The 27,221-nt window shown below is 28.8% G+C and overlaps 1 protein-coding gene across 3 annotated transcripts; it reads left to right on the forward strand.

Annotated features, from left to right (window-relative positions):
- The first annotated feature begins 1,804 nt into the window (after positions 1–1,804).
- Positions 1,805–26,858, forward strand: Invadolysin (leishmanolysin-like peptidase, invadolysin). Of its 3 annotated transcripts, XM_014434296.2 has the most exons (14): positions 1,805–2,048; positions 5,428–5,528; positions 10,102–10,132; positions 13,144–13,226; positions 16,257–16,374; positions 16,815–16,990; positions 19,036–19,236; positions 19,503–19,728; positions 22,649–22,836; positions 22,913–23,045; positions 23,302–23,461; positions 25,171–25,337; positions 25,510–25,629; positions 26,563–26,858. In XM_014434296.2, exons 1-14 carry the CDS (start codon positions 1,935–1,937, stop codon positions 26,731–26,733), a joined length of 1,989 nt encoding a protein of 662 aa, XP_014289782.1. In that variant the 5' UTR covers positions 1,805–1,934; the 3' UTR covers positions 26,734–26,858. The 3 variants fall into 3 exon arrangements, with proteins under 3 accessions (XP_014289782.1, XP_014289783.1, XP_014289784.1); XM_014434297.2 differs by lacking the exon at positions 25,510–25,629; XM_014434298.2 differs by lacking the exon at positions 1,805–2,048 and having other exon boundaries at positions 10,102–10,197.
- Positions 26,859–27,221: the final 363 nt, after the last annotated feature.

Here is a 27,221-nt window from a genome sequence, read left to right on the forward strand (position 1 = left end):
CTTAAATTTTGGAAGATTGTTTAGTCCTGAATTAGCATGTCTTGATTGGTGGTAGGCATTAGCTGCTGTGATTACAAGCGGCGCCTAGGTGTTTGGCTTTTCGTGTAGACGTTGTTACTAGTGGTCTCCTCAATATCGCTTGGATTTGTCCTTCTTTGAGCATGAAATCCGTAACACAGGTCTGCGCTGGAGTCTGTTGTCTCCTATTATTGCGTCCTGGTGGAGATCTATCTGCAGGGGATTCGTGTCTGCTGTCCTGGTTTCCTGTTGCATCTTCATATTTTCCTCCACTCCTGTCATCTTTATGTCTTTATCACGTCGGGCTTCTCTGCAACGGCTTGGATCGAGTCGGGGTCACCTATTGTCAAGGTGGATTCGTTTCGTTTCTTTCTGATTCTGCTTGTCCAGAAGGCCTCGACAATGCGTGTTCAGTTTGTAAAGGTAAGATGGTTGACAAGGAAGATGATTAGATAGAAGGAGACTAACGGTTGACACCGTTAGTTATATCTCAGAGGGTAGTAACATCGTCCTACCGGGTTCTATTCCTGTAGGTCCGAGGGAGGTATGAAAGCCTGGAGGGTAGCTAGCCGTGAGATCATGAAGGAAGGTGCCTTCGTCCTACCCGGTACTATTCCGATAGAGATGAAGACGGAATGTAAGCCCGGAGGGTAGCTTGCCGCCTACAAAGGGATAACAGGTAGAGGAAAGAGATTATGTCATGGGTGAACAAAAAAATAAGAACTCTTTAGAAATCAAGATCGGCTATAAACCGAAACTATCTCAAGTAGAGGCTGTGGATCAGTGATCAATTAGGAGTTCTTTAAGACACTTATTTATAAGCCTAATGCATACGGCTGTGACCGAGAAGCGGTCTTATCTGATTTGCTTGTGGTAGTTTCGTGCGTTATTTTGATATCGTTTATTTATTATTTTATCGACATTACTCAGTAGTATATATAAAAATAAGCAATATGTTCAAATAATAATAAAATATAAATATATAAGATAATAAATATAAAAGAAAATAATATATCAATTTTAGGGCTTCGGTGAGGCGCGAGTTACTGCGCAATGGTGGATTGTAGATGAACGTCTTGCTTCTCTCGCTACAATTAACATGAAGACCTGAAAAAAAAAGAAAATCTAAATCCTGAAGGCTATTGTTTCCACATTTAATAGAATCCACAAAATTTACTTCCTTTACGTATCATTTAGCATCGCGTTGTTGAGTCAAATAAGTTTTTTTGTCTCCTGCAAAGTTCTTTATTTCTTGAACAGTTCTTGTGAAATCTTGACCCAAAATTGATATATAATTAATTTAACTATGCTTATATCCATATATTTGAGTGACTCTCAATCGTCACTTGTTGAAATATAAGCCCAAACCAACTTAACTGTCTTTTAAGATGCTGTTTACAGACGCTTTTGCAGTTACTCGGCTCTATTGCAAGATGAAAGGTGATAAGTTTGTGATTGACATCTTTCCGTACCCCTCCAATTGTGTGCGATATTTTGCTTTTTTCTATGTACCCTTTATTGTGCTAATAAATGAAAATGACTAATATTTTTTTTTCTCATGAGTCGGACGTTAAAAGCTATTTTTAACGTATTTAATTTTAGTAATGATATATCGCTTACAGTGTGAAAATAAAATTTCATGTGAATTCAATGTTGACACGCGAAATTAATATTAATATTATATTCTTATATCGTTTTTATTAATTAGACTATGAAGAGTACGTTCACATCAACTTATTGTTGCTTTGGAATAATACCGACTTTCACTCGTGAATGTCAATTTATAACAGTTTGACTTTTTGAAATCTAGTATCAGAAATGATCCTTGTTGTTCGAATGTTAGTGTGATATCAAGTTTTGTGGAATGAAACGCTGCAGGAAGTTTCCTTATTTTATAAAGGAGTTTCCAATTTAAAATGATACACTCTTATTGGAGGTTCTGTGTTGTGTTTGTTATTACAATTTTAATTAGTGCAGAAGGCTTGTTTTCTCATAGAAACTGTAAACATATCCATCCTAAACTTCACGAAGTTGGTATATTTTGTCTTATTCTGTTTATAATTAAAATTGTATAAACAATTAATTCCCTCGGTTATGTTGTTTATTATTTATAACACATTCTTAATTGATTTAAAAAATATTTTCTCTATCTTTATTAAAAAAAAATGTTAATTTCTTTATTACTTAAATAATCCTTTATTTATAAGCCTCTTATTCCATGACAACTGTGTTTTGTTTTTTTAAAGTTATTTCAAATGAATGGTCATGTATCTACATTTTATATTTTGAAAGTTCCTAAGGTAACTTAATTGAAAATTGTACTTATTCTTCAAAAGTAACATATTTTTAAATGTATTATTTATCAATGTTTCTTATTATAAAATCATTCAGTTTCATAAAATAAATATATACCTTATATTTAGTTTTAAATGATTTTATTATGATAATTCACATTTCCAGTTTTTAAAAACTTTTAACGAAAGTTTTATTGTTATTATCTTGATGGAAAATGTATTTTTAGCAGTGCAGTAGTGTGATTGTTCGGATTTTTTCTTCTCGTACTGTACTGTCTAAAATCATTTGAAAATCTTTGATAATCCTCTTTTTGTTAGAGTTAATATTATTTAAATATTTGTTACAAGATGTTTTTATTGTAAACAAGAATCATGTCTCATTTTTATCACTTACTATTCTGAATATAGTCCTCTTTAAGTTTTATAGTTTTACAATGGTTGATTGATTATCTTTATTCACAGATAATTTTTATTTCTTATATATTATGTCTGAGTTCAACCATTATAAAATTGTCCTTGCCCCTAGTGTTGCGTCATGATTTCGTAATAGTTTACATCATAGGTGGCAGATGTGTCAAAAGATGAAAACCATATGAGAACTCTCTTAAGATTAAAAAAACAAAATTAAAATAAGTTTTTATTGTAATTATTCTGAAATTAACCATTATTCTTGAGTAATTATATTTTTTTAGAAATAAAAATACTCCTATTACTTTGATTTATTTATTGATAAAATATTTAACTCACTTTAATTGGTTTTATTTCCTCATAATTCATGAATAAAATATTTAATTTTAATATTCACTAAATATTTAATTTAAAAATTAAATTGTTTTTATAAATGTATTTGAACTTGTTCCTCTTTATTTTGATTTTTAATTTTAATTTTAAAATAATTTTTTTTAATTTATTTATGTAGTACTGTTTCATTATTGTTAACTATTTTCCGGTTTGTTTTATTCCATTTTAAATAAGAAAGTAAATGCTCCTAATAAGTGTTTTGGAATTATAAATACTTCTGAGTGTTCTAATATATATATAACTTCTAATGTTTATTTGATTTGAACTTAATTATATTAACCTAACTATATTACTATTTATATATCTGTTAGAAGTGAATTTCTTGCTGTTTGGCATTTTAATTTTCCTCTCTTTCGTTTGATTAATTTCTACATATTGTTTGAAAACCTGTTTGAATCAAACTAACTGGTTAATTATGACCAATCAGTTCTAATACGAAAAGTTCACTTTTTTAATATGTTACTGAGTGGGAGGTATATTGGGATTTTATAAATACTAGTGGGGTGTAGGGTATAACTGCAATGGTTGGGAACAACATGCACAATGGGGTATATGCATGTTTTTATTTTTTCTGTTTTTGTCAACCCACATTTATTACAAAATACTTATACCAGAGTTTTCTATTATTATTGGTTCAAACGATATCATTTTTTTAAGCCGTGCTATTAGAATAACTGATAAGAATGCTGTATTTGACAAGTGAGGCAGGTATGACGTCACAACTTGCTGGACACTTCACTTGTGTCTATAAACTAGACCTTGGTGCTGTTTTAGTAATGTATTTACCATATAAATTTAAGGGTTATTTTTAAAAATAATTATTATTTGTTAAATGATTATTTGCTGTAATAACCTCAATAAATAAACTTGTGTTTCTTGTAACAAATAATCATTCATTGAAATAAAGCAATATATTTCTCAAACAGCTGTTTCTGAAATGATTTTCTGATAACTACTATTTCACAATTTTCTTAAGTTTGAAATACATTATTTCACAAAAATGTAAAATAACTATTTCCAAAATAACTATCTACATTTCTGATATAATATTTAAAATCTATGAATACAATCATTGCAGTAACTGTCATAATCACTGTTATGGTGTGAATTGTTTGACAATTGCGATCATGACAGTATTGGCTCACTAGGTTTGGCCTGATAGTTTATCGTACATGCAGCAGTAATGAAGCGACTGTCTCATTAAAACATATTTACATGTTAACACTTAACTGCCATGGCAGCAACTGTTATAGCTCCTGAAATAGTGAAAACTGTATAATTGTTGCTGTTATGACAGTATTTACTATCGTGACAATATTGTCATACTAGGTCAGGCTGATAGTTGACAGTACATGTAGTGGTAGTTCAATTGGCGTCACATTTAAACTGTTGAACACAGTGACACTGTTACAGCTGCAACTTTTATGGTGTATATTATGTGGAAGTTGCTGTCAAGATGTTTACTCTTGACTGTCTAAAGTGAACCTAAATTTATTTCTTGCCAAAATTATAAATTCAGAAAAAATTATTGTATAAAATAATCATTTAAGAAATAATTATTTCATCAATCATGAAGTAACTTCATTTTATGAATTAGCATTTAACAAATATAATTTGAGTAAAATTAAAAAAAAAGTTCAGGTTATTGCATGATTTATTTTGAAAATATTTTAAATAAGTTTCGCCTAGATCTACTATGAACTTCATGTTCAGGACAGATTGTTATCTTCATCTGAGCATGCCAATAATTATTTTTAAGAAATTACCACTAAAATGACTTGCACAAAATGATCCATTACTTTAAATATTAATCATTGGACAGAGAAAAAACAATGTTACCAGCTAAAGGATAACATTAGGACTGCAGTAGCTGCAAGGAATAACGTTTTGTTTGCTGCATTGCGGGTTTTGTATTGTTAAAAAATTGATAAGCATATAAAAAATTAAATGATGAACAGGTTTGCTTCAAATTTCTGAAATTTAATAGTAAGTCTATTGTTCTTAAGTTGTTTCACTAAAATCTATGGCATATGCATATACTCCATTAGTTTAGGTATGTTCTTATTAAAAAAATGAATTAAAATATTTAAAAAATCACCATTTCAGTCCAAAATACTTAGTTTTAAATATTTTGATTAGTCTGTGCTCATCTAATACTTCTATTTCATATTGTTATGCTTATTCTGGTATCAATGTATTCATTTGGGAGAAAAAATGTTCTTTTGAAGTGGTATTTAATAACTCAATATTGCCTCTGCCACTATCTATGATTTATATAGTGTTTACTTACTTTTAAAATTTCAAATATTTGTAGGTTATTCATGGAGTTCACATAGAATCAGCTCATATAATGAAGAAAAGGAGTATTGATCAACCATTAAGGATATTACTTTATTATGATCAAAGTGTATATAGGTAAATTATTGGTTACTTTCTTTAAATATATTCTGAAATGTTTGTAGTATGTATTAGGAATTACATCTTTGTTTTTTCTTACCCTTAACATAATAGAAGTTTAGTTGACCATAAGTGTTTATTTAATGAATTCTTGTTGTTTATGTTAACAATAGCTTAAGACTGTTAAAATTAATGTATGATCATACAAGTTTTGACCATCCATAAGGAAAGAGATTAACACATACTTAACAAACAGTTTAAGTTCTAACAAATGTATTGAACAGAACCACAAATACCTTTTAGATTACTAGAGAATACCAGCGGAATAGAGGGAAATGTTAATTAAATCTTGTATGATACACTAACTGCTTTCCATATTTGATGTATTTATAGAAAGCCTGAACTACAATATCCCCATAAAAACACACATTAGTTAAATCAGTGAAAATGAAGTGCAAATTGAAAATAATAGTATCCTAACAGGAAAAGATAGTCACATTATGAAGGACAGCATTCAATGAACATAAATAAGTACCTAATAAATTAAATATAAAAGTTAATTTGTAAATTTTAAGAACTCTATGAATGCCTTATTAGTACCTGAAATTTAAGTTATTATTGATTAATTATTAATTTTTAGTTTTATCTTTATTGTATATTATAATAATAATAATTTTGATTAGTATTGTTTATTATACTTGTTTCCTTGTTTCCACACCACCCGTAAGGCAGAGATAATGGCACATTTTTTTTTATTGTGGTTTTTCATTCCAACATGGCCATTCCAACACTGGTTGATTGATGAATGACTGGATTAATGAAATATTAAGTATTCATTGGAAGATGAATTTTTGTGTTTCCAGGTTTATAGCCCAGTAAATGTTCCTTGTTTTATGGATCTAGATTGATCTTGTTGAGCTTCTGTAAATATTTACTCTTCATTCGTTCTTCTTTGCCTAAATCCTCTTCTTAACCGGTTTACAAGAATTCCACTCTCCAAAATTTGGAGCTTTTGAGTCCTGCCTTCCTGCAACTAAAGATAATCCTTGCCTGAAGATAATTAGAAGAAGAGACTTTTTTTGGGACGCTGTATATTAAGAGTTATTCCCCTACTGCTGTACTTGTGGCAGTATCTGCGATCAGTTCGCAGAACTCTATGATATATATATTCATATATATCATAGAGTTCTGACATATATGATATATAGAATATATATATATTCATAGAACTCTATGAATATAAATATCGAAATAATATTACAATATTTTGGCAAAAAAATCAATATTTCTATTTATGGGGTCCCACAAATGTCGACAATTAAGTAATATTGGTATTCCATTAATTAAATATTGATATTTAAATTTATCTGTATACCTTGTCTTATTTTTTTTATTTATCTTTATTGTATTTTGTTCTTCATAATATGATAATGTTTTCCAGTTAGGATATTAATTTTTTCAATTTTCATTAATTTAACTAATGTTTTTATTTATGTCATTATTATTGATTAAGCTTTATAATAACATAGTAAAAAATTATAAATCATTGTTTTTAGCAAGATTGAACTACATTTCCATTTATTATACTGTTTTCATATATTAGCTGTTGTTGTTTCGTAAATAATTTATTTAATAAAGTAATTAATATTCAGTTCAATAAAAACCTCATGTATATATCCAATAAAATATTGTACATCATTATTTCTTAACAAGTAGTAGTGAACACTAAACAATAAAATACTCTTTTTTCATAGATTATTTTTATCAAAACTCAATTAGTATTGATATTGATTGAATCTTTATCAAATGTTTTTACAATACATTAATTACACCATTGTTTTTTAACAATTTATAATGTATACTGTTCATCTCTCTATTCTGATTGGTTATGGTTTATATCACCAGCTCCAACTAGTGGGGAAACTTTCAATTGTACGATATTTAATGCTATTTTTAATTATATTAGTGGTTTCTGGTTTACTCACTGTCAGATTTGCTATTTTTTAATTACATTTTAATCTTTGGACAAACCTATTGAACAATTCTTTTTAACTTATGTTAATAATTTAAATAAACTTTAATTGAACAAAACATTTATATTAACCTTACTAAGAGATGGCTAATATCCATTTATTATTACAATTCAAAAAATCTTATTTTTAATTAGACTATATCATAATAATGTTTATATAAAATTAGTACTTCCTCTTTTAGTCAGTTATTGGGTAATAAATTGATTAGCAATTAATTATTCCTTCCTTAAATTATTTATTCTTGATCCAGCAAAGGTTTTGATCATAAACCTATAAGTATGGGATTATCTTTAGCTTTAGAAAAACAACAGACACTAGATTTTCATCAAACTCAAATTAGTCTTGGGTAAATAATTCATAAAAATCCTTTTCTCATTTAGTTTAGCTCTGATATTCCATGACAGTCAGCACCCCAACTACGGTTGCACTTCAGTCCAGCATAGATATGAGGGTATTGGACTGCCCATACTCCTTCATCTACAGTTATTTGAACAATTATTCTTCTTTACTTCGCCACAGAAAAATGCTCCACCTGTGAATTTGCTACCGCCATTATTACGCCCTCTTTAGAACATTTCAGATCAAGAAATTTTGGCTCTAATATTTTTATGGATAGCCATAGCTGCCTTGCTATAACTTTCATAACAATTTCCAAAAATTATACACAACTGTATACATGATTCCAGTTGGAGCATATACAATAGGAATTTCTACCAGAGCTTGCCATCAACTACTGGAAATATATCGTTATTCTTCCATTTAACAATGAATTAGATATCAATTCAATGCAATTAGGAAGAATATTGAGGGAGTATGGTAATCCCTCCTGTTTTATCTAAAAAATCTTTGTAAAGAAATCAGTTCAACCTATGTAGTTCAATTATTATTTAAATAATGAAATATGGAAAAGGAAAAAGTTTTTTTTCTTTATTTTGACTAACAAAAATATAAATATTCATAAAATAATGAGTCACTGAAAAATGTCTATTTATTGACAATAACTCTGAAAAATGTTGAAAACAGTTTCTAGAGTGCTTGGTTTGCTTAGAAACAAGTTTAATGAAATCTTTGGAAAAACATATTCATAAAAGTTAAATTTGTCTTTGTTAAAAACATTTGAAGTGGGCTTTCAAGTGGTTAAATAGTGTAAAGTTCTGTTTTTCATTATATTATGATTTATTAATTATTTTTTTATTAGTCTACTACTACTGAATTAAAAGTTCCTTATTCCTAGGTAAACTTGTTTAATATGCATTAATCTTTAATCTAAATTAGGTTCATGACTACTACAGAAAAATCTGAGATTCGCCTCCAGTTTTTTAAAAAAATTATGATGTGAATTTCTGTCACCTCAGTGTTTTGAGAAAAAATAATTACAATCCTATTGATCTTTATTTATTTAAAAACCCTTTTCTAATAAAGAAAAAAAAAAAAAAAACAACAGCAACAGAATAGATTATGTTAAACTTCAAAAAATTTCAATCTATAGCACCACTTCAAATTTGAAAAAAAATAGGGTGCAAATATTGCTTAGATAAAGATGACCTATATCTTTGTTTTTTCTTACTATGAATTTTGGTACTCTTTTTGAGTTTTCCCAGTAAACAATTAAATGCAGTGTTCTAAATATTGTAGTATGAACCCAAAATTTCTGTTGATAGCTTATGAAGCCCATGGCTTAAGGTCACATCGAAATATTTTTCTCACTTACAGTGCTTATGAACATTATTAAGAAAAACTACAGTGTTTCATGATACATAGGGTAATTATGGGAAATAGTAGGGGAGTAAAGATCTGAAAATTATGAGGATGTAAATAGTGTGAGTTAGCCAGCATTTATTGCTCTGGAACCCTCAAAAGTCAGTATAACTACTTTTGAAAAATTATTATTGAAAAAATGATGGGAGCATCTCAAGTAGATAAGCCAAATTTTTATTAAAAATGTTAATTTTTAATATCTATCTGATGGAGAAAAATTCAAGTTTTGAAATAAACTGTATAATTAGATTTAACTTTAATTTATCAGGAAGATCTTTATTAATGAGAAGTTGATATATTAACTTTTGATGAAGTGTATCTCAATTATCTTTGTCTTAACATCATAAATCCTTGTTAATTATTTTTATTTTCTATAGCTTTATTATTTAATTTGTTATGGTTAAGCTCTTTGTTGATGTTAGTACTTTTTTCCCATAAGGGTTTATTAAAATAGCCTGTGTTTAGGATTATTCCTACATGTTTGCTAGAACTAAGTTTGTTTTACAGTTGAAATAGCATATTTGTTCCTCTAAAGTGTTCTTATTAATGGGCCAATTGGTCAAATCTGAAAATAATAATAATAAAATATTTTTAATGAAAATTGAGTAACTTTAGTATTAAGAGCTTTAAAATCTTAGAAAAAGTATCTAGCAGGTTTACCTAATAATTTTTTATATAGTTACTATTTAATTATATATTTATGTAGTTATAATGATGAATTACATCAGAATTTTCATTTGATAAGAATATTGTATGATCTATGCAAGTACATTTACTTAACATTTTTGTTTATTTTTCAGGCTTGAAGAAGAAAAATTTTTACTTATAAATGTGAGTTGACCTGTAGTTTTATTCATAATTTTTTAATGGGAATAAATGAATAAAATATATAAAAGGTATTTAGTCATTAGTATCAGATTAGATTTATTTAATTAACCATGTTATGAAACTGTTTTTTTAACCTTGACTTCTTTTACTAAACTGTTTCTGGTGTTTGGAATGTTTTTAATGTTGCTTTGATATTACTACTCTGTGTATTCTACTATAATTGTTTAACCATAGTCTTCTACTACTGAGTTCTTTTTATTTTTATAATAATTTATATTTTCAATACTTATCTTGAAAACTTTCTGAATTTATTTATCTTTACTATTTTGTCATTTTGGAAAACTTGAAAATTTTAAGCTACACAGTAGAACCTCGATTATCTGTAATGGGAGACGGGTCACATGGATAAATGAAAATCATGATTAATTGAAACACTTTCTATTCAACAAATTACATATACACATATTGTATATAATGTCATGTTATTAAGTTAACAGGGCTTAAAAGTCTTTGTTTTGCCACTGGGAATGATTTTCCTTACTTCAGTTCTAATTTATTTTCGAATTCATGGCATTGTGGAAGTAAAATGTTTCCTGGTCATAAAAGTTCAGGAGGATATCGCTTTTTCCAATGTTTGACTGATCTGAATTTTCACGCCTATGAATTATTAAATATTTCCTTAATTTTCAAGAATCCATTTTTCCTTTCCAAAAACAATTATTCTTGTACTTTTCTGTCTAAATTATTCAAAAACAATAGATTCCATGTCAGATAATGATCACTTTTTTATAATTTTCCTAGCACAGTTACAGACTACTCAAATAGAACAGTTAAAATTCCCTAGGGGCGAAATGTGTGACTAACTAATTTTTTTGGAATACTGAATACAATTAATCATTTTCATGAGTAATAAAGATATACTTAATCGAAGTTCTACTATAGTTTTAAATTAAACCTTTAACCTGTTGCTTAGTTACATGAATTTAAGTATAAATTACTGAAGTATGATTGGTTAGATTATATAAATTGTGCTTCTTATGCCATCACTCCTCTTTATATTTAATATAAAAATATTAAATGTTTAATAGTAAACTGCTTTCACTTCTCTAGTTTTTAAAGTTTATGAATAATATATACATATCTATTGATCATAATTACAAGGGTCATGGTAATATGAATGAGTTTACTTTAAAAAAATTATGAATATAAGTAAGTGGTTAACAATAATTTGTCTCCCCCCTCATCAAATTAACTCATATTGCCCACAAAATCAAGATTTTTCTTGAGTCAGTTTCTCTCAAACCCTGAATCATCAATGAAATATTGCATTCCTAAAGCTTCTATTAGTCCAATAATATGAAAGTTACACAGTGATAAATTTGGACTAGATTGTGAATGTTTAAGTGTTTTCAAGAACATTTCATCAAGCTTTTAGCATATTAAATGAGTAGTATGAGGCCATGCAGCAAAATAAAGTGTAATGAATAAAGTAAAATCTCATCTTAGGTCACTATGATCATGATGACATGAGGTCATGTCCACTTGCCGGACTGGTGCCTCCCACAATTGCTAGTTCCATTGCTGCTCTCCTTGTTATGGGATCAGATTAATGGTCATTTCCCATTCTCTTAGTTGCTCTCTACTTTTTTACCTCTGACTCGAATCATTTGACTATCTTGCTGGATTGTCACTTAACAATCTTGTTTGTATTTGATTGACCCTCATATAAAATTGATCGTAAATGAAATTATTAATTTTGTTTTTGTTTTAAAATATGATGCATAAGAAACATTTTATTAACATAACGGGGAACAGCATCCTCTAAATTAGACTAAATTTTATCTTCCTTCCTCGTACAGAACTTGAAAGGATGCATTATGACATACACATGAAACCTAATATAATTGAAAATATAAGGATGCAGATAGTATTACTCTCAAACTTCTGAACTACTAAAGTTATCATTTTGATGATATCTTCTGATCAATACAATAAATAATATGAGAAAAATCTTATTTTAATACAATAATAAACTATGATGATAAATTTAATACTAAATGAAAGGACAAACTTAACACAATGTGTTAAATGAGTCTTATGAGTAGTAAGATAAATGAAACCATATTCCTGGCATTGTTTATGCAAATAATGTATCTTTTGAACTTCAAAACTGCTACAGTGATTGAAATTATATCCTCTGATCAGTGCGATTAGTAATATGAGAAAATTTTCTCTATAATAAATATGTTTAATCTAAGTCTAGATGAAGGAGTATACTTTAAACAATGTTGTAGAGTGAGTTAAGTTAAGCCATATATTTCACATTTTTTTATTATGTGACAAAATAATTTGTTATGTAACATGGGAAATAAGGGCCATCCGTAGTTCAGTGGTTAGGTCACTGTCTTGCCAATTTGATGTCTATTGGCGGTGCCAGTTCGAATCTGGCCTGGAGTGTTGACTTTTTTCATTGAGTGGCAGTCCCACAAAATGAAAAACTTTGACCCCCAGCCATGGTTAGGCAGTATAGGAGTCCAATGGGAGACGGCCGAAAATAAACAAAAAAAAAACATGGGAAATGGAAGCATAAGTGCAGTGATAAGAAAAATATTTCTAGGAAAGAGGAAACCCTAAAATATAAAATTGCTGTAAAAATAAGGTTTTAATAAATGGAATATAACGGAAGCTTGTTTTTCCTAATAATTAAAAAAATGTACGCAGACTTTCCACAAATGTGAGAAGAATATTTTCGAATGAGTTATAGAAAAGTTCGTCCTTATCACTTGGTCTACATTGATACATATCATACATTATTACATTAATATCTGCTCATGAATTCATAGCAAATACTTCAGGCCTCTTAATTTTACTGCATGGTAACATGAAACAGTACTTAAGCTTTAAAAGACTACATGATGAAATTGTTTGTGATATGGTGTGTGCTTATGTATGTTTAATGAGTGTAATATTTTTATTTATGTGTGTAATTATTGTAAACATTTTTTATTTTACAGAACACTGTTTTACCTGAAGCTATTCATTTTTGGGAGCAAGCTTTGATGGTTCGTCGGACTGAAAATGTTATTAGATTGAATAGGTTTGTAAATATCAAAAATTCTTTTTATTTGATTACCTTTTCACAATTTTTATGTTATATATGATCTCATTTTTATTTTATTGCTTATGAAAAGGGTAGGAAAGGGGGGAGAGAGAGAGAGTGGGAAAGAGATTTTGAATATTTGATTTAAAATATCTTGAAAACTAAGAATCAGAATTGTGTGCTATAAATGAAAGGGGGGGAGTTCAGTATTTGATGCTCTTTGTAATGAGCTGTAATTAATAATTGTATCTTGATGCTATACTGAGATAGAGAGGCGAAAAGTGGAAAAGATAGCACCAGAAATGAAATGATAATGAATTTTTGAGCATTTAAAATAAAAATATCTTTAAAAAAAAAAATGGGAGTTGCCTACTGTAAGTGAGGGAAATTTTTAGCATTTAATCTTCTTTGTAATGAGCTATAATTTAGAATTGTATCTTGATGCTGCACCAAGTTAGAGAGGCAGAAAGTGGTAAAGATTGCACAAAAAATGGAATAATTATGAGTTTTTGAACATTCGAATTAAAACATCTTGAAAACTAAAAATCGGAGTTACATATTTTATGTGAGGGAAATATTTGGTATTTCATCTTCTTTTTAATGAGCTATAATTCAAAATTGTATCTTGATTCAACATTTCAATGAAAATTTACATTTCATTCCAATAATTAAGTGGAGATTTCATTATAAATTTTACAGACCAAGAATCTAAACCATTAATAAATTGGCTACAAAATAAATTACTTTCAAGATTGACAAACTCACTGTTAGCAAGTACTACAAGAGATGGTTCTACAATGGATGCTGAATTTGCAAGACATATTGAAAACATTTAATCAAATGTTTACATTTCTTATTTTACCTATCAAAAGTCAATTATATCAACATTTACTAATGATAGAAATGAGAATGTAAACTATAATTTCATGAATGAATAGTGTAATTAAATAAATCATTATTTAATAATTATAATTAAATAAGAATATGAAATAAATAAAAATGTTATTGCATTTTTGTAAAATAAATATTATTAATAAAATTTCATACATTATTTCATCTCTAGAAAACATTATTCACTTCTGTTGGCCAGTTCCAAGACTCACAATCCTCTAGATACTGATGAGAGGTGGAATTTTCTACTAAATTCAACCTGAATTCATTTACTAAATTCAACCATGAATAGGTTCATAGAATTCATTTTTGTAGGTTTAATCAGATATGAGCAAAATTTACTATAAATTATGATTACTGAGTATTTTACTTAAAAACTCAAATGAGTTTTGAATAGATATATTTGAATAATTATTTAAGTACCACGTATTTTTATCAGTATTTTAGTATATGGTTGATGAAAACAGGTTGTACTTATATTCTCCTTATGAGTACTGTCTAGCTACTATAAACTACTTTACAATTGAATATTTTTGTGAGTAATAAAGTACTTAATTCTCAAATTGAAATCAACTACATGAATAGAATTTATTACCTATATTGGATATAAAATTTTAGTTTTATGTTCCAGTTGTCATTAGATCAAATAAATTAAATAAAAATTATTGGTATAGTCAGATGAATTTTATATATCATTATTATGATTATAATTGTACACATACTCCAGTATCTTTTTTTTTTAAATTTTCCAGGTTCCTTGTTGAGGTAGAATAGTAGGTTTTGAATCTTCCAGAAACTGTTCATGAAAATCTCATCGATACCAAGAACATACACTCGCTTATAAATTTTTTTGTTATTTTACAGATTTCTTCGGTGTTTTGGTCATTATTAGGGTCATTGAAGCTGCTGCTAATGAATATTCAATTACAATAATGTTTCCTTACTCTAGTCCCATTCCAAAACCAAATCGATTAGCAAATTCTTAGTATCTATTGTAATATTAAAAATTTATTTAAAATAAATAAAAGTGAATTTAATAGTTTTTTATTATTCTCAGATCTAAAATATAGCTCTGAAGATGACAAGGTTAAATGAAAACATTAAATATTAAATAGATATGATAATATTATTTTAAATTATATATAATATTATTGACTCTTATCTCAGGGCGAGTTTTCCAGACAATGAGAACACAATGGCACTTAATTAAATTAATAGCTGCTTTTACTAATATACTTAAATTCTATGTTAAGCAAGACTAACCAATTATATAATCTTTGATGAATGATGATTCTCGATATCTTCATTCTAAAGATGCTACTACTGACCGTTGCTTAAGTCTTGGTCCTCTTGTTGCTTCTAGGATACGTACAATCCACCAGTGATCCAAACAAAGAGTGACTCCACTCTCTTTTCTGTCTTCAACGTTCACTCGTTGATTAAAAAAAATCAATTTTAGCACAATCGCGATGATTCACTTGCAATAATTCACCATGTAAATACTTAATTGATAATTGCTATTGTCATCTATTTATTCTTGGATTAATTTGTACTATAATTGTGTTAGAGAAGCTATAAAAGTTTAAAACATTTCAATCTACGTACTCAACAGACTTCCTGAAGGATGCGTGCCGCCATCTTAAATATTTTGAACAATGAATCTTTACACCATATTTGACTGATAAAAATTGGTTAGTTTACTTTTTGGTTCAACAAAACAAATGAACAATATTGAATGTTGATACATAAAAATAAAAACATAACTAAAATCACCTATTTTTAAAACACAACTATTTATTAAAAAAAAGAGGATATTACACTATAGCATATATTAACTACATCTTCCCTTATAATCGAACCTGATACAAAACAAGTTTGAAAAGGTAATATAGAAAATCTGCTTATGAGCACATATTCATAATATTGGTAGTATTTAAAAATCAGATTCCTCCCTGAATAAAATAATTATTGATCATTTTGTATTAAAAATAAGAACTGTCCTTAATATTGGCTCTATAATTATTATATAGGTTTTGTGAAAGAACTGATTGTTTTAGTAATTAAAACACATTTCTTATTCATTTATCAATTCACGAATAATAAGTTTGATTTTTTGGTTTATTTATTAATTTTTAGAAAATGTGAGAACAACCAAGTATTTTACCGCAAAGGTGATTTGCATTCATATTGTAAAAACTCATGTGAAGTAAAAACACTATGTGGTGAAGTTGAAGTACCAGAATCTCATCTAGATGTAAGTATATTAATATTTTAGCAAAACCTACTTATGACCCAGACTTAAGTTTTCTTTTGAACCCAATACTTTGAGATATCTCTAAAGCATTGGTATACTATTTAGATAAAAGCATGATGCACATTTACATTGAATGAATCAGTAAAGTTTATTTTATGATTAGTTTGGACTGTTGCTAAAAAGAGTGTGGGTGAGAAAAGTTAAATGATAAAAAAAAGTGAAAAATAAGTGTTTGTTAAACTTGAAGATAATTAGTGGCTAATAAAGAAGTAATTAGGATCTCAAAATCCTGTTAAGATAAACTTTGTTCAGTTACAGTAGTTGTTTTTAACTTTCTTCAGGCCATTTTATTTTCCTATTTTTTATTTACCATATTTAAGTTATAAGCAAATAACAAATTTTTTTACTGTTAATTTTTAATTATTTTACTTCTTTAATAGGTCTGTAGAACCTGTAATGCAACTGGATTAAGTTGTACTGAGCATGGAGCCCCTGGTAGGGGAATTGAAGGTGCTGATTTTGTGTTCTATGTTAGTGCAATGGCCACTGAACGATGTAACAAAGGACTTACAGTTGCATATGCTGCTCACTGTCAGCAGGAATCAGCACTAGATAGGTATCTTTTGTATTATTGTTTCATAAGGCTTTAACTCTATAAAAATATAAATATAAGAGAAGCTGGTCATGCTTTGATTATATTTTTGAATTATTCAGTACCAGGAAGTAAAAACCATCATGCAATTACAAAAGAAATCTTATCTTTTTTCCAAATCTTATGGGTAGTTCATATCAGTTGAATGGTTGCTGTATATTTAATTGTAAAATCAAAATTTAAATGTGGATCATCTATTAAACATCAGGCTTTTTAATTCAATATATAATAACTGCAAATTTATCACCAACATAAAATGTAACACTGTAGATTCTTATTTCTCTCTGAAATCGAAGATCGATTTTTGATTTAATTCATTAGATTGTGATTGTAATGAAATTTTATGAATCCAAGTTAACACTTAACGTTAAGCTGAGAGATTTCCTAGTATAATACCATCTACATTTATTTAAGTAGTAAATTGTCTTTAGTTTTATTCCGTTAATCTAAATCTAAAAGTAAATTAATTTTGTTATACTTTCATTTAATATGATTTGCTATAGGCACTTTGTTTATTACTTGAATGTAATAAAATAAATATTAGGTTGGAGAAAAAGAAATCCATTATTTTTTTGGTTGATGGCTGTAGCAATCGATATCCCGTAAAGTATCGATCAAACAATTTCAGATTTATGCTCGTCACGGTGACATTTCACACTTAAAAAAATCATTTGCTGTTTTTTGTTTGATCCATTCAGTTTTGAGTTATTATAGGGTGTTATTTATATAGGATGTTAAAGATAGAAGTCAATAAAGAGAAAATTTGATACATTTTACAGTTTTTCTTTGATAAAGACGAAAATGCAAGCCAGGCAACTGACATTGATAGTGAATGGTGTTTATGGTCCCGATACTGTAACAGCTAATTATGTGCAGTTTTGGTTTCGTCAATTCCATATGCATATTTTTGATGTTAAAGACACACCTTGCACAAATAAATTACAGAAATAATCGAAGTTGACTGGGATGTTAGTTGTCATAGCATCGCCCAGGAGCTAAACATCGACCATAAAACAGTTTTAAGCTGAGTTCAAAAAGAAGCTTGATATTTGGGTACCACACCAATTAACATGATGGATGAAATTTCCATCTTCGAAGCTTTGGCCAAACGGAATGAAATTGATCCATTTCTTAAACGGATGGTGACTGGGGAGGGGTGATGGTTCAAAAAATGGGTCACATACAACATTTTGTGGTCAAAGCGTGGTGAAGCAGCTCAAACAGTGGCCAAACCAGAAATAACGGCCAGGAAGGTTCTGCTATGGATTTGGTGGGACTGGAAAGGAATCATTTATTATGAGTTGCATCCATGTGGCCAAACACTTAATTAGGATCTTTATTGTCAACAACTGGACTGTTTGAAGCTAGCGATTAACCAGAAATGGCCAACAGAAGTTTCCTGTTCCATCAATGTACCGCCAGGCCACACACATCTTTAGTGACTCACCAGAAACTCCAGGAGCTTGGTTGGGAAGTTTTGATGCATCCACCATATAGTCTGGATCTGACACCAAGTGATTATAATCTTTTTCTTGCATTGCAAAACTTTCTTGGGGATAAGAAATTGACATTAAGAGAAGACTATGAAAATCAGTTACTAGAGTTTTTCGGCAATAGGGATGAAGACTTCTATGAGAGAGGCATTATGAAGCTACCTTCAAAATAGTAACAAATTATAGAACAGAACGGTGCATATTTGCCCCAAATCGGACAATCCGAAACATGTTAGATAAAGTCTTGAATTTCATGTAAAAATAATGGATTTATTTTTCCCCAACCTATTATGTTAAGACATTGATAATATTAAGTAATTATTTATTGGTTTAATCATTATGATTATCTTTTTTTTTTTTTCACCACAGGTGTGTTTGTTAATTTAGTTATAACACTTAGAAGTCTGATTTAAATATTACTTTTTGATAGATTTTTTGAAGTTTGGAATGGTTTCAAAAGCTCAAAAAAGAGAGTCATAATAATTGCTATTTTAAAATAAAATCTTTTATTTACAGGCCTATAGCTGGTCATGCAAACTTCTGTCCGAACAGTATAAACACTAAACCTCAGGAGCTTGAAATTCTTTTATCAACTGTCAAACATGAAATCTTACATGCACTTGGATTTTCTATTAGTTTGTTTGCATTTTATCGTGACTCTGATGGCAACCCACTTACTCCACGGGAAGAAAATGGCAAACCAGTCCAAAACCATAGGTTTGTATTAAGCTTTTGTATAATAATTTTTTGTGGCATTAGTATAGCTTAGATGTTAGTGTATGTGTTGATGCACAAATAATTATAATCAGAAATTTCATTAAAATACCTTTAAAAGTTAAGCAAAGCGAGCATTGTTAAAATAGGCTATCTTTTTGATGGTAATGCTGAAAACTATAGTGTTTATTTCAGAAAAATTGAAAATCAACTTGTGTATTTAACAAGTTAACTAAAAAAAAAATACAATATTAATTTTTTTTTTTAAGAATTCAGGCTAGACAGTGGAGTGAAAATGTTATAAAAACAGTAGTAAGGGAAAAATGGGATATCCATGGTGGATCTATTTCACGTAAAATACAAGTAATGGTAACTCCTAGAGTTATGAAAGAGGTAAGAGAACATTTTAACTGTTCTACTCTAGAAGGGGCTGAGCTTGAAGATCAGGGAGAAGAAGGAACTGTTTTGACTCATTGGGAGAAGCGTGTGTTTGAGGTGAGCTTTTTTTGTGTTATTATAATTTTAAGTTTTCTAACAGGGAAATTTATACCTTTGGGTAAATACTTTTTTTTTTTTGCAATTAAGTCCTCTAGAACTACTATGAGGTTCCAAAACCTGTATGTCTGCTAACTGTGTTTCGAAATATTGGTTTTTATTTTCTTTATATTTTCTAGCTTCATCTCAGTCAAGTCTGGTTCTTCATCTCAGTCAACTGCTTACTAGTTCTACCTCCACATTTTTGTGGTTATCAAATGTGTTACCAATTCAACTTTCTCTTCTGTCATAGCTATATTATTTAAATCTTCTCAGATTGTCTCACTTCTGATTCAAGCTTGTTTAGGAGCTACACAAATAATTCTACACAAATAATTCATTTCTGGTGTTATTATATTATTTATCATATAGGATTCAACTCCACTCTATATATCAGGGCATATAGGGATGCAGTGCAGACAGCCTTGAAAATGTGTAGCTTTGATATATTTCCTTACCTTTTATTTTTCTCCTGCTGTTTTGCTGATAGAGTAATATGTATCATAAGTTTAATTTTTTATATATTTTTTTTATGCTGTGGAATATTTCTTGTTTCAATTCCTTGGTTGGGTTTCAAGGAACATTTATCTGTAACTTCCTGATCATTGGGAATCCAAAGGACTTGCTATGGGTCTCTTCCTGATTGAAAGAATTTATTTTTTTGATATTAATATCCATGTTTTTCCTATTACATTGTGCTCATCATTTAACCAGGGCTGGGTGGAGTCAATATTAAAACATCATCAACATATTCCATTGCTTGAGCTATTATGATGTTCTTAAGACATGTTGGTGCTTTCACTGTTATATTTTTACTATCTTGTGTTACAATAATAGAGAGGAGGCTACTTGGATCATTCCAAGTGTTTTTCATGTATCCTGTGTCAAGCTTTTTTAATATTAATCAAGAAGTTTGTTAAGGGTTGTGGACAAGAAAGAAAACACACTGTAAATGTAATACTTCTTTTTATGTGTGCTGGTGAATGAGTCCTTAATTATATCTTTAGTCTAATAATATCTCCACCATTTTTAATTTTAAATGTTAAGATCTAGAAGAATATTTTAATTTAAACATAATAATAAAAGATTTTCTACCTCAATTCAATGCTTATTACCTCATAGAAAATCAAAACATATTTCTGGAATGTAACTATCCAGAAACAATAAAATACTGTTATTATCTAGTATAAACAATGAATCAAAAATAAATTTATTATTATTTGTTTATATAAAAATCATTACTTTTGACACTACTAAGTTAATACAATAGAATCTGGTCAAGAGTCTGAGGATTAAATATGAATTATCAAGATATTCAAACTATTGAGATATCCAATAATCAAGTCTAAACATTAGAATTTGAAATCTTAATAATATATTTCTATACATATAAACACTATTTTAGCACAGTAAAACATTACAATGCACATTTGAATTTTTTTTAAGTGAAATGCTTGAAGACTAGTCTTTTTGATGGCTGTTAAGCTTATTACTTGTTGATATTGCTTTATTGTTTCACTATTTTAGGAATAGTCCTTAGCTCACCTTATAGTTCATCACATTTTCTCCATTAAGATACTGAGATGGAGAAAAAACTTCTTCATCAGTTAAGACCCCTGCTACCACTAAACCATTGTCAAAATGGATGAAATCTGCAAAAGTTATTGGAGTTTCTTCATTTTGAGAAAGGGGATTTCATAGGAGAGGATATTCTAAATCAACTAAATGTTTTATAACTGTTGATGGCTGTTCCACCATTGTTAATCTACAAACCTGAAAACATATCTTATTGTGCTTTCCATAACTTTTTCCATTTTGTTAGCAACATACATTGCTGAAAATAAGCTGATTTTTAAGCACTGTTTCATCACAAAACAGAAATGAACTTGGCATTCACTGGAAAGAGAGAGCTGCAATAGAAAAAAAAAAGTGTAACTAAACCATAACTTATAGAAACGCTCTCTCCTTCCTCTGTTAAAAGCATTAGGAGCTAACCAGATTTTTTATTTGAACATTCAGTTTATAAGATGTTAAAAATTACTTGTAAGACAAAAAAAAATGAGTATGAATGAGAGAGTTTTTTGAGATTAGCAAATCTATGAATTATTGGGTTATTCAATGTACAGGCTTAAAAATGTGGGGATTCTTATGTTCAGTCATTATTTTTAATTCTTTCCTTTTTTTTAATTTATCTGGTTTGGTGCAGAGTTATGTATAAATTGTTTAATTAATTGATGATAGACTCATGAATTGTTTTGTAGACTCATGAATTGTTTTGTAAGATTTATCTTTGGGTTCCCTAGGCACTCTCAAGTCTCCCGCTGGTATTCCGAGTTGAAGTGGCTCTATCCAACCTCCCGAAGGCAATACCTCCTTGGTGTTTTTCTATTCCAAGTTCTTAACATCAAAAAACCTACCTATATCATAGATCTCCTCACTATTCGTTCATCCATCCACTCATTAAACACCAGATCCCATCCGAATGATTTATATATGCCCTCCTATAGAACCTCCTTCTTTAGCAAATCCTTCGTCATACGTGCAACCTCCCTCTGGAATTCTCTTCCCATCTCCATTCGCCAGTCCTCATCCATTCTCTCCTTTAAACAACACCTATTCCTTCATTTAGTGAATAACCAGACCTCCACATCTTTGTAATCAAATAAATAGGCAGTTATTGATTATCATTATAAACAGTAGTAAAGCCAATATACCAATGTAATTTCATTCTACTATCTGAAAATTTGTAAACGCTCGCCAGATAAAAATGTAGCTATATGAACCTTGTAATTATTTTTAGGGGACATATGTCCCAGAATAAAGTTATTTTTTCATTTCATTTCATGATTGAAAGTTTTGTGTCTTTCACTGTTTATTTCAGAATGAGGCAATGACAGGTACCCACACCCAAAATCCTGTTTATTCAAGGCTTACCTTGGCTTTAATGGAAGATACTGGTTGGTATTCTGCTAATTATTCAATGGCACAACCTTTATCATGGGGGAAGTCTCTTGGTTGTGATTTCGTCAAGAAATCCTGTAAGAACTGGATTGACAGTAAGAGGGAAAAGTAAGACATAATATTAGTACTATTTTAGTTAATAACTTTTTAAATTAAATCCGCTACAGTTTTCCTTTAATTTTAGAGATTTGTCTATTCATCCTTTTTGTGATAAAGTAAAAAGAGATCCTCTAGAAACCGAATGCACTGATGATAGGACATCTGTAGCTTTATGCAATCTGGTTCAGTATACAGAAAAATTACCATCGCATTACCAGGTATTGATTGATTTTTCAATATTGTTTATTTTCATATTAAAAAATTATTTAAATTCCCACATTTCTATAACTCTTACAATCCTTGACTTTTCTACTCTCATTACTCAGTCATTTGTTTTTCCCTTTCTTCCCCCCATTCTTCCCTCTGCCCAACATCTTGTCTCCTACTTTACTTTGTCATGATCTGACATCACTTATGTCTCAGAATCATCCAAACTTTTATTTAAATTATTTAGTGATCATATATATTTTTTAGAATTTTGATTACATTCCACATATATCCAAAGGAAATGAGTCATTTTATGGAGGTGTTGTGAGTTTGGCTGATTATTGCCCTTATATACAAGAATTCACTTGGAGAGCTCAAAATGTTGTTATACGTGGTTCACATTGCCAGTATCCAGATAATAATCCTCGTGAGTAAAAGTATAAATTATGCATTGCTTTGATTTGATTTGTATTTTATTTTTATATATCTGTTTGTATTTCGAAATATTCAATATTTGTTTTTAAAATTTATATAATTTTATAAATTTTTATATGTATCTTATATTCAATTATTCATTTGTTAGTCATATATACTTGAGGTAATTGGGGAAAGAAAATTTGTTCCATAGTTATGTTTAAATCCAGAGAGGGGCTGCTTCAGCTAAGTCTCTCTTTCTCATTCAATGAACCTGCTCCAACCATGTCTGGCTCTTAATGAGAACTCAATGGTGCAAAATTCATCCCAGGATGTCCTCTCTAAATTTACCTTTGTATATTTTTTATAGAGTTTTTATAAAAGTTTAAATAAGCCCATTTTGCTATCACATTTTTCAAATAGATACTAGTTAAGTTTTAATGTTATTTTTCTTTTTTTTTTTTAATTTTTTGTTATCAAATGATTTCTATTTTTATTTTTTGTTCATTTATGAACATACAATCATATATGTAAATTTGATTTTTCTACATATATTTTATTTTTTTAATATTGATTTTGAGTCCTAATTCATTGCAAACATTCACCAACATTGTTGTATTTATTTTAATGATATCTATGTCTTCCCCCAACTATACTCAATCATTGCCATATACCACTTTTAGTTGAACCTCTTTCAGCACATTTTATATTTCTAATGACATGTTCCAGTGTTAAATTTAATAAAACTATAGGAAAGAAATTATCTTGTTTTGAACATGAACTGACCTAAAATTTCTTAAAATAAAAGTTACCGGATTTGATCTCTTATATGTTCCAGTATTTTTTTTTATATTCTCTTCTTGTTTAGCTACAGGGTATCTTCTAAACTGTTAATTTGCTAACTGGTGACAAATTTACCCTATATGAGCCATAGATTTGTGTTAAAAGATTTTATTTTGCAAGAATGCTTCTGAAAAATTATTAATACCAACTAATTGGAAAATTGCCATTTTTTACATTCATTCTATATTAATATAGATGGTTATGATTAAGGTATGAAAAACTGCACTGATTTTTTTATTTATCTTTTTTTTCTATCTATTCAAGATTTTGTTCCAACACTGATGTGCTAAACATCCCACCTTTTGACATTTAAAACACTTGATCAGCTATTGTTTATCAACATGAAGGTTACTTCGGCTGTCATACAACCGAGAGATTGATGATAACAGAGTGCGTTGCCATTGGGTCTAAAAGATCAATTTTTATTAATCATCACTTACATCTAATTTGAAATCTCTCAGATGCTAGGCTTTATCAATCCATTAGTTACAATTCATTCTCATTCTGTTTTTTATGAATTGGAATTAATTTAGATTTTCTCCTCTGTTTGTGCATTCCCCTCCTTTCACCCCAACTCAATGCCTTGACTAATTTAGTTCACTAGGGATGTTAACGATTCCAACTGCTTTTTATTTTCCATTGTTTCCTTTCTTTGCTGTTTTTGTCTCCTAGTCCATTCATTTTGGGTTTAAAAAAATTTTGTGAACCATTGAAGTCTATTTACATGTCTCTTAAATTATTTTTTATTCTATTACATTGATTTTTGTACATTAAAATTTTCATTCATTTTTTTTTATTGGGTCAAATTTCCTTTATTTTTTAGTGTGGCTTTATTTATAAAATTAATTTCTATTCCTCATTTGAATTAATTTATTCCAGATCCAGACAAAAATTTTGCTTTAGAAGAATATGGTGAAGATTCAAGATGTTTTGATCACACTGATAAAATGTGGGAGGAACTTACTTGTAAACAAGTAAGGCAGTGGCAACATTGGGGTTCTGGCTGCTACCGTTATAAATGTTACTCTGGATTTTTGCATATTATTGTGAGTTTTATTAAGAACTATGATCAAATTTATTATTGCTTTTATTAAAGAGATTCTGCATTTTTTGTTTTTGAACCTATAAAAAAAGCTTATTTTCATTTCAGATGTTTCTGTTTAATATTGTTATGTAGCATGATAGCTATTTAACTCATTTAAAATGGATTTATTTCAGATAAACAATCACACATATACGTGTTATTTCCCTGGGCAGGTTCATCCAATAAGAATTTTCGCAAATAATTGGTTGCACAATGGTGCCCTTATATGTCCCTCTTGTGAAGAAATGTGCCTGGTAATAATTAATATTCTAAATTATTTTTAACATTCTAAAACCAGCCTGGTATGTAGAGTTTTTTTAAACTATAAAATATAGTTTATTTGTGATCTGTACTGTATTAAAAGAGGTCAATAATATTTATTTTTATTATTAACTTTGTTTTCTCATATTTATTTGATAATGTGTGTGTACCAAAACTTTTAACATTATGCTAAGACTAAAAGATTTAACATATGATCTTTGACTCACCTATACTTTGAAATGGCTCTTCCAATTTGGCCCAAAGTTGGAGGAAGGTTGGTGATTAGTTGAACATGGTGGAACATAGTATAAATGTTATCAAATATTATCCACTACTTTCAGTAAAACATGTGCAAACTAATTTTTCTTGACACCTATGTTTCAAAAATAGTTTGTATGATTTAATCCAAAGCTGGAGATTAGTGCGATATGGTTGGCTATTATCAATTTTGTCTAATTCCATTCTCTACATTCGCTTATGCACACATAAACCTATTTTCCTATTACATAGGTAAAATTCCTTTTAACTGTGATAAAAAAATTTGGAAAAGTACTCAGATGATTTTAGCTATGTACTTTTTGTAGTCAGATATAAACTATGAGTCCTTGTTCTACCGTATAGCTATTGCTGTAAATATAAAAAAATATGATTGAAAAATGTTTCAGAACAGATACAATACTTACAATAGGTTTACAATAGTGAAAACTTTAAACGCAGTTACCTAAAGAAAATAGTTTTTGAGTTGATCCCCTTTTATTCTTAATGAGCAATATGTATATTTTTTATATTGATTTTCCTGTTATAACACTAATTACAAGTATTGAATTAATTCTTTATTCACTTTTTGTTTAGGTATTTTTTATATTTTGTATATACTACTTATTTATAAAATATTATATTAATATTCCATATATTATTTTCTGCAGGGACAGTTTCCTGACCCTTTTGAAACATGTCTGGAGCCACTGACTGAAATACCGGAAAATGTTAGTTACCATAGTGATTTTCTTAGCTGCTGCGGATCATTATTGCTTATAGATTTTAAACTGGTTTTTGGCATTATTGTCATTATAGTTACTGGTAATTTTTTGCGCTAGAAGAAATCTAGGAATTATATTTGAATGCATTGAATCTGTCAGAATAACAATTATGCAAACAATTTTTTTAATGTTTTTTATTGTTCTATTTACTTTGAACCATGAAAAAAAGAGGAAGAAATTAGTCAAAGAAAATTTTTTACTGTACTTAAATTTCTCTGAATTAATTAGAACATAGAATATTTTCGTTTCCATTTTTGTATATTGTTGATGTATGGGATAAATAAGATTGTAAAGTGTAAATATTTAATGCCAAGTATATAGGGGTATTATTGTTAGTGATTACTGTTCATGATCAACATTAACATTAGTCTACTAACATTTTGCTTTTAAATTATTAATGATAAATGTTAAATGACATATTCTGTGATATACGCCAATTACTAATTCCTATATTTTTATTTCATCATAAGTAAATTATTAGATAAATCAATAACAATATAATATGGCTGAAGGAATGAAAAACTATGATTATTAAAGAGGATGGA

This window comes from Halyomorpha halys, unplaced genomic scaffold (assembly GCF_000696795.3).
Source record: "Halyomorpha halys isolate HHAL.00 unplaced genomic scaffold, Hhal_1.1 Scaffold1342.1, whole genome shotgun sequence".
NCBI classification, from domain to species: Eukaryota; Metazoa; Arthropoda; class Insecta; order Hemiptera; family Pentatomidae; genus Halyomorpha; species Halyomorpha halys.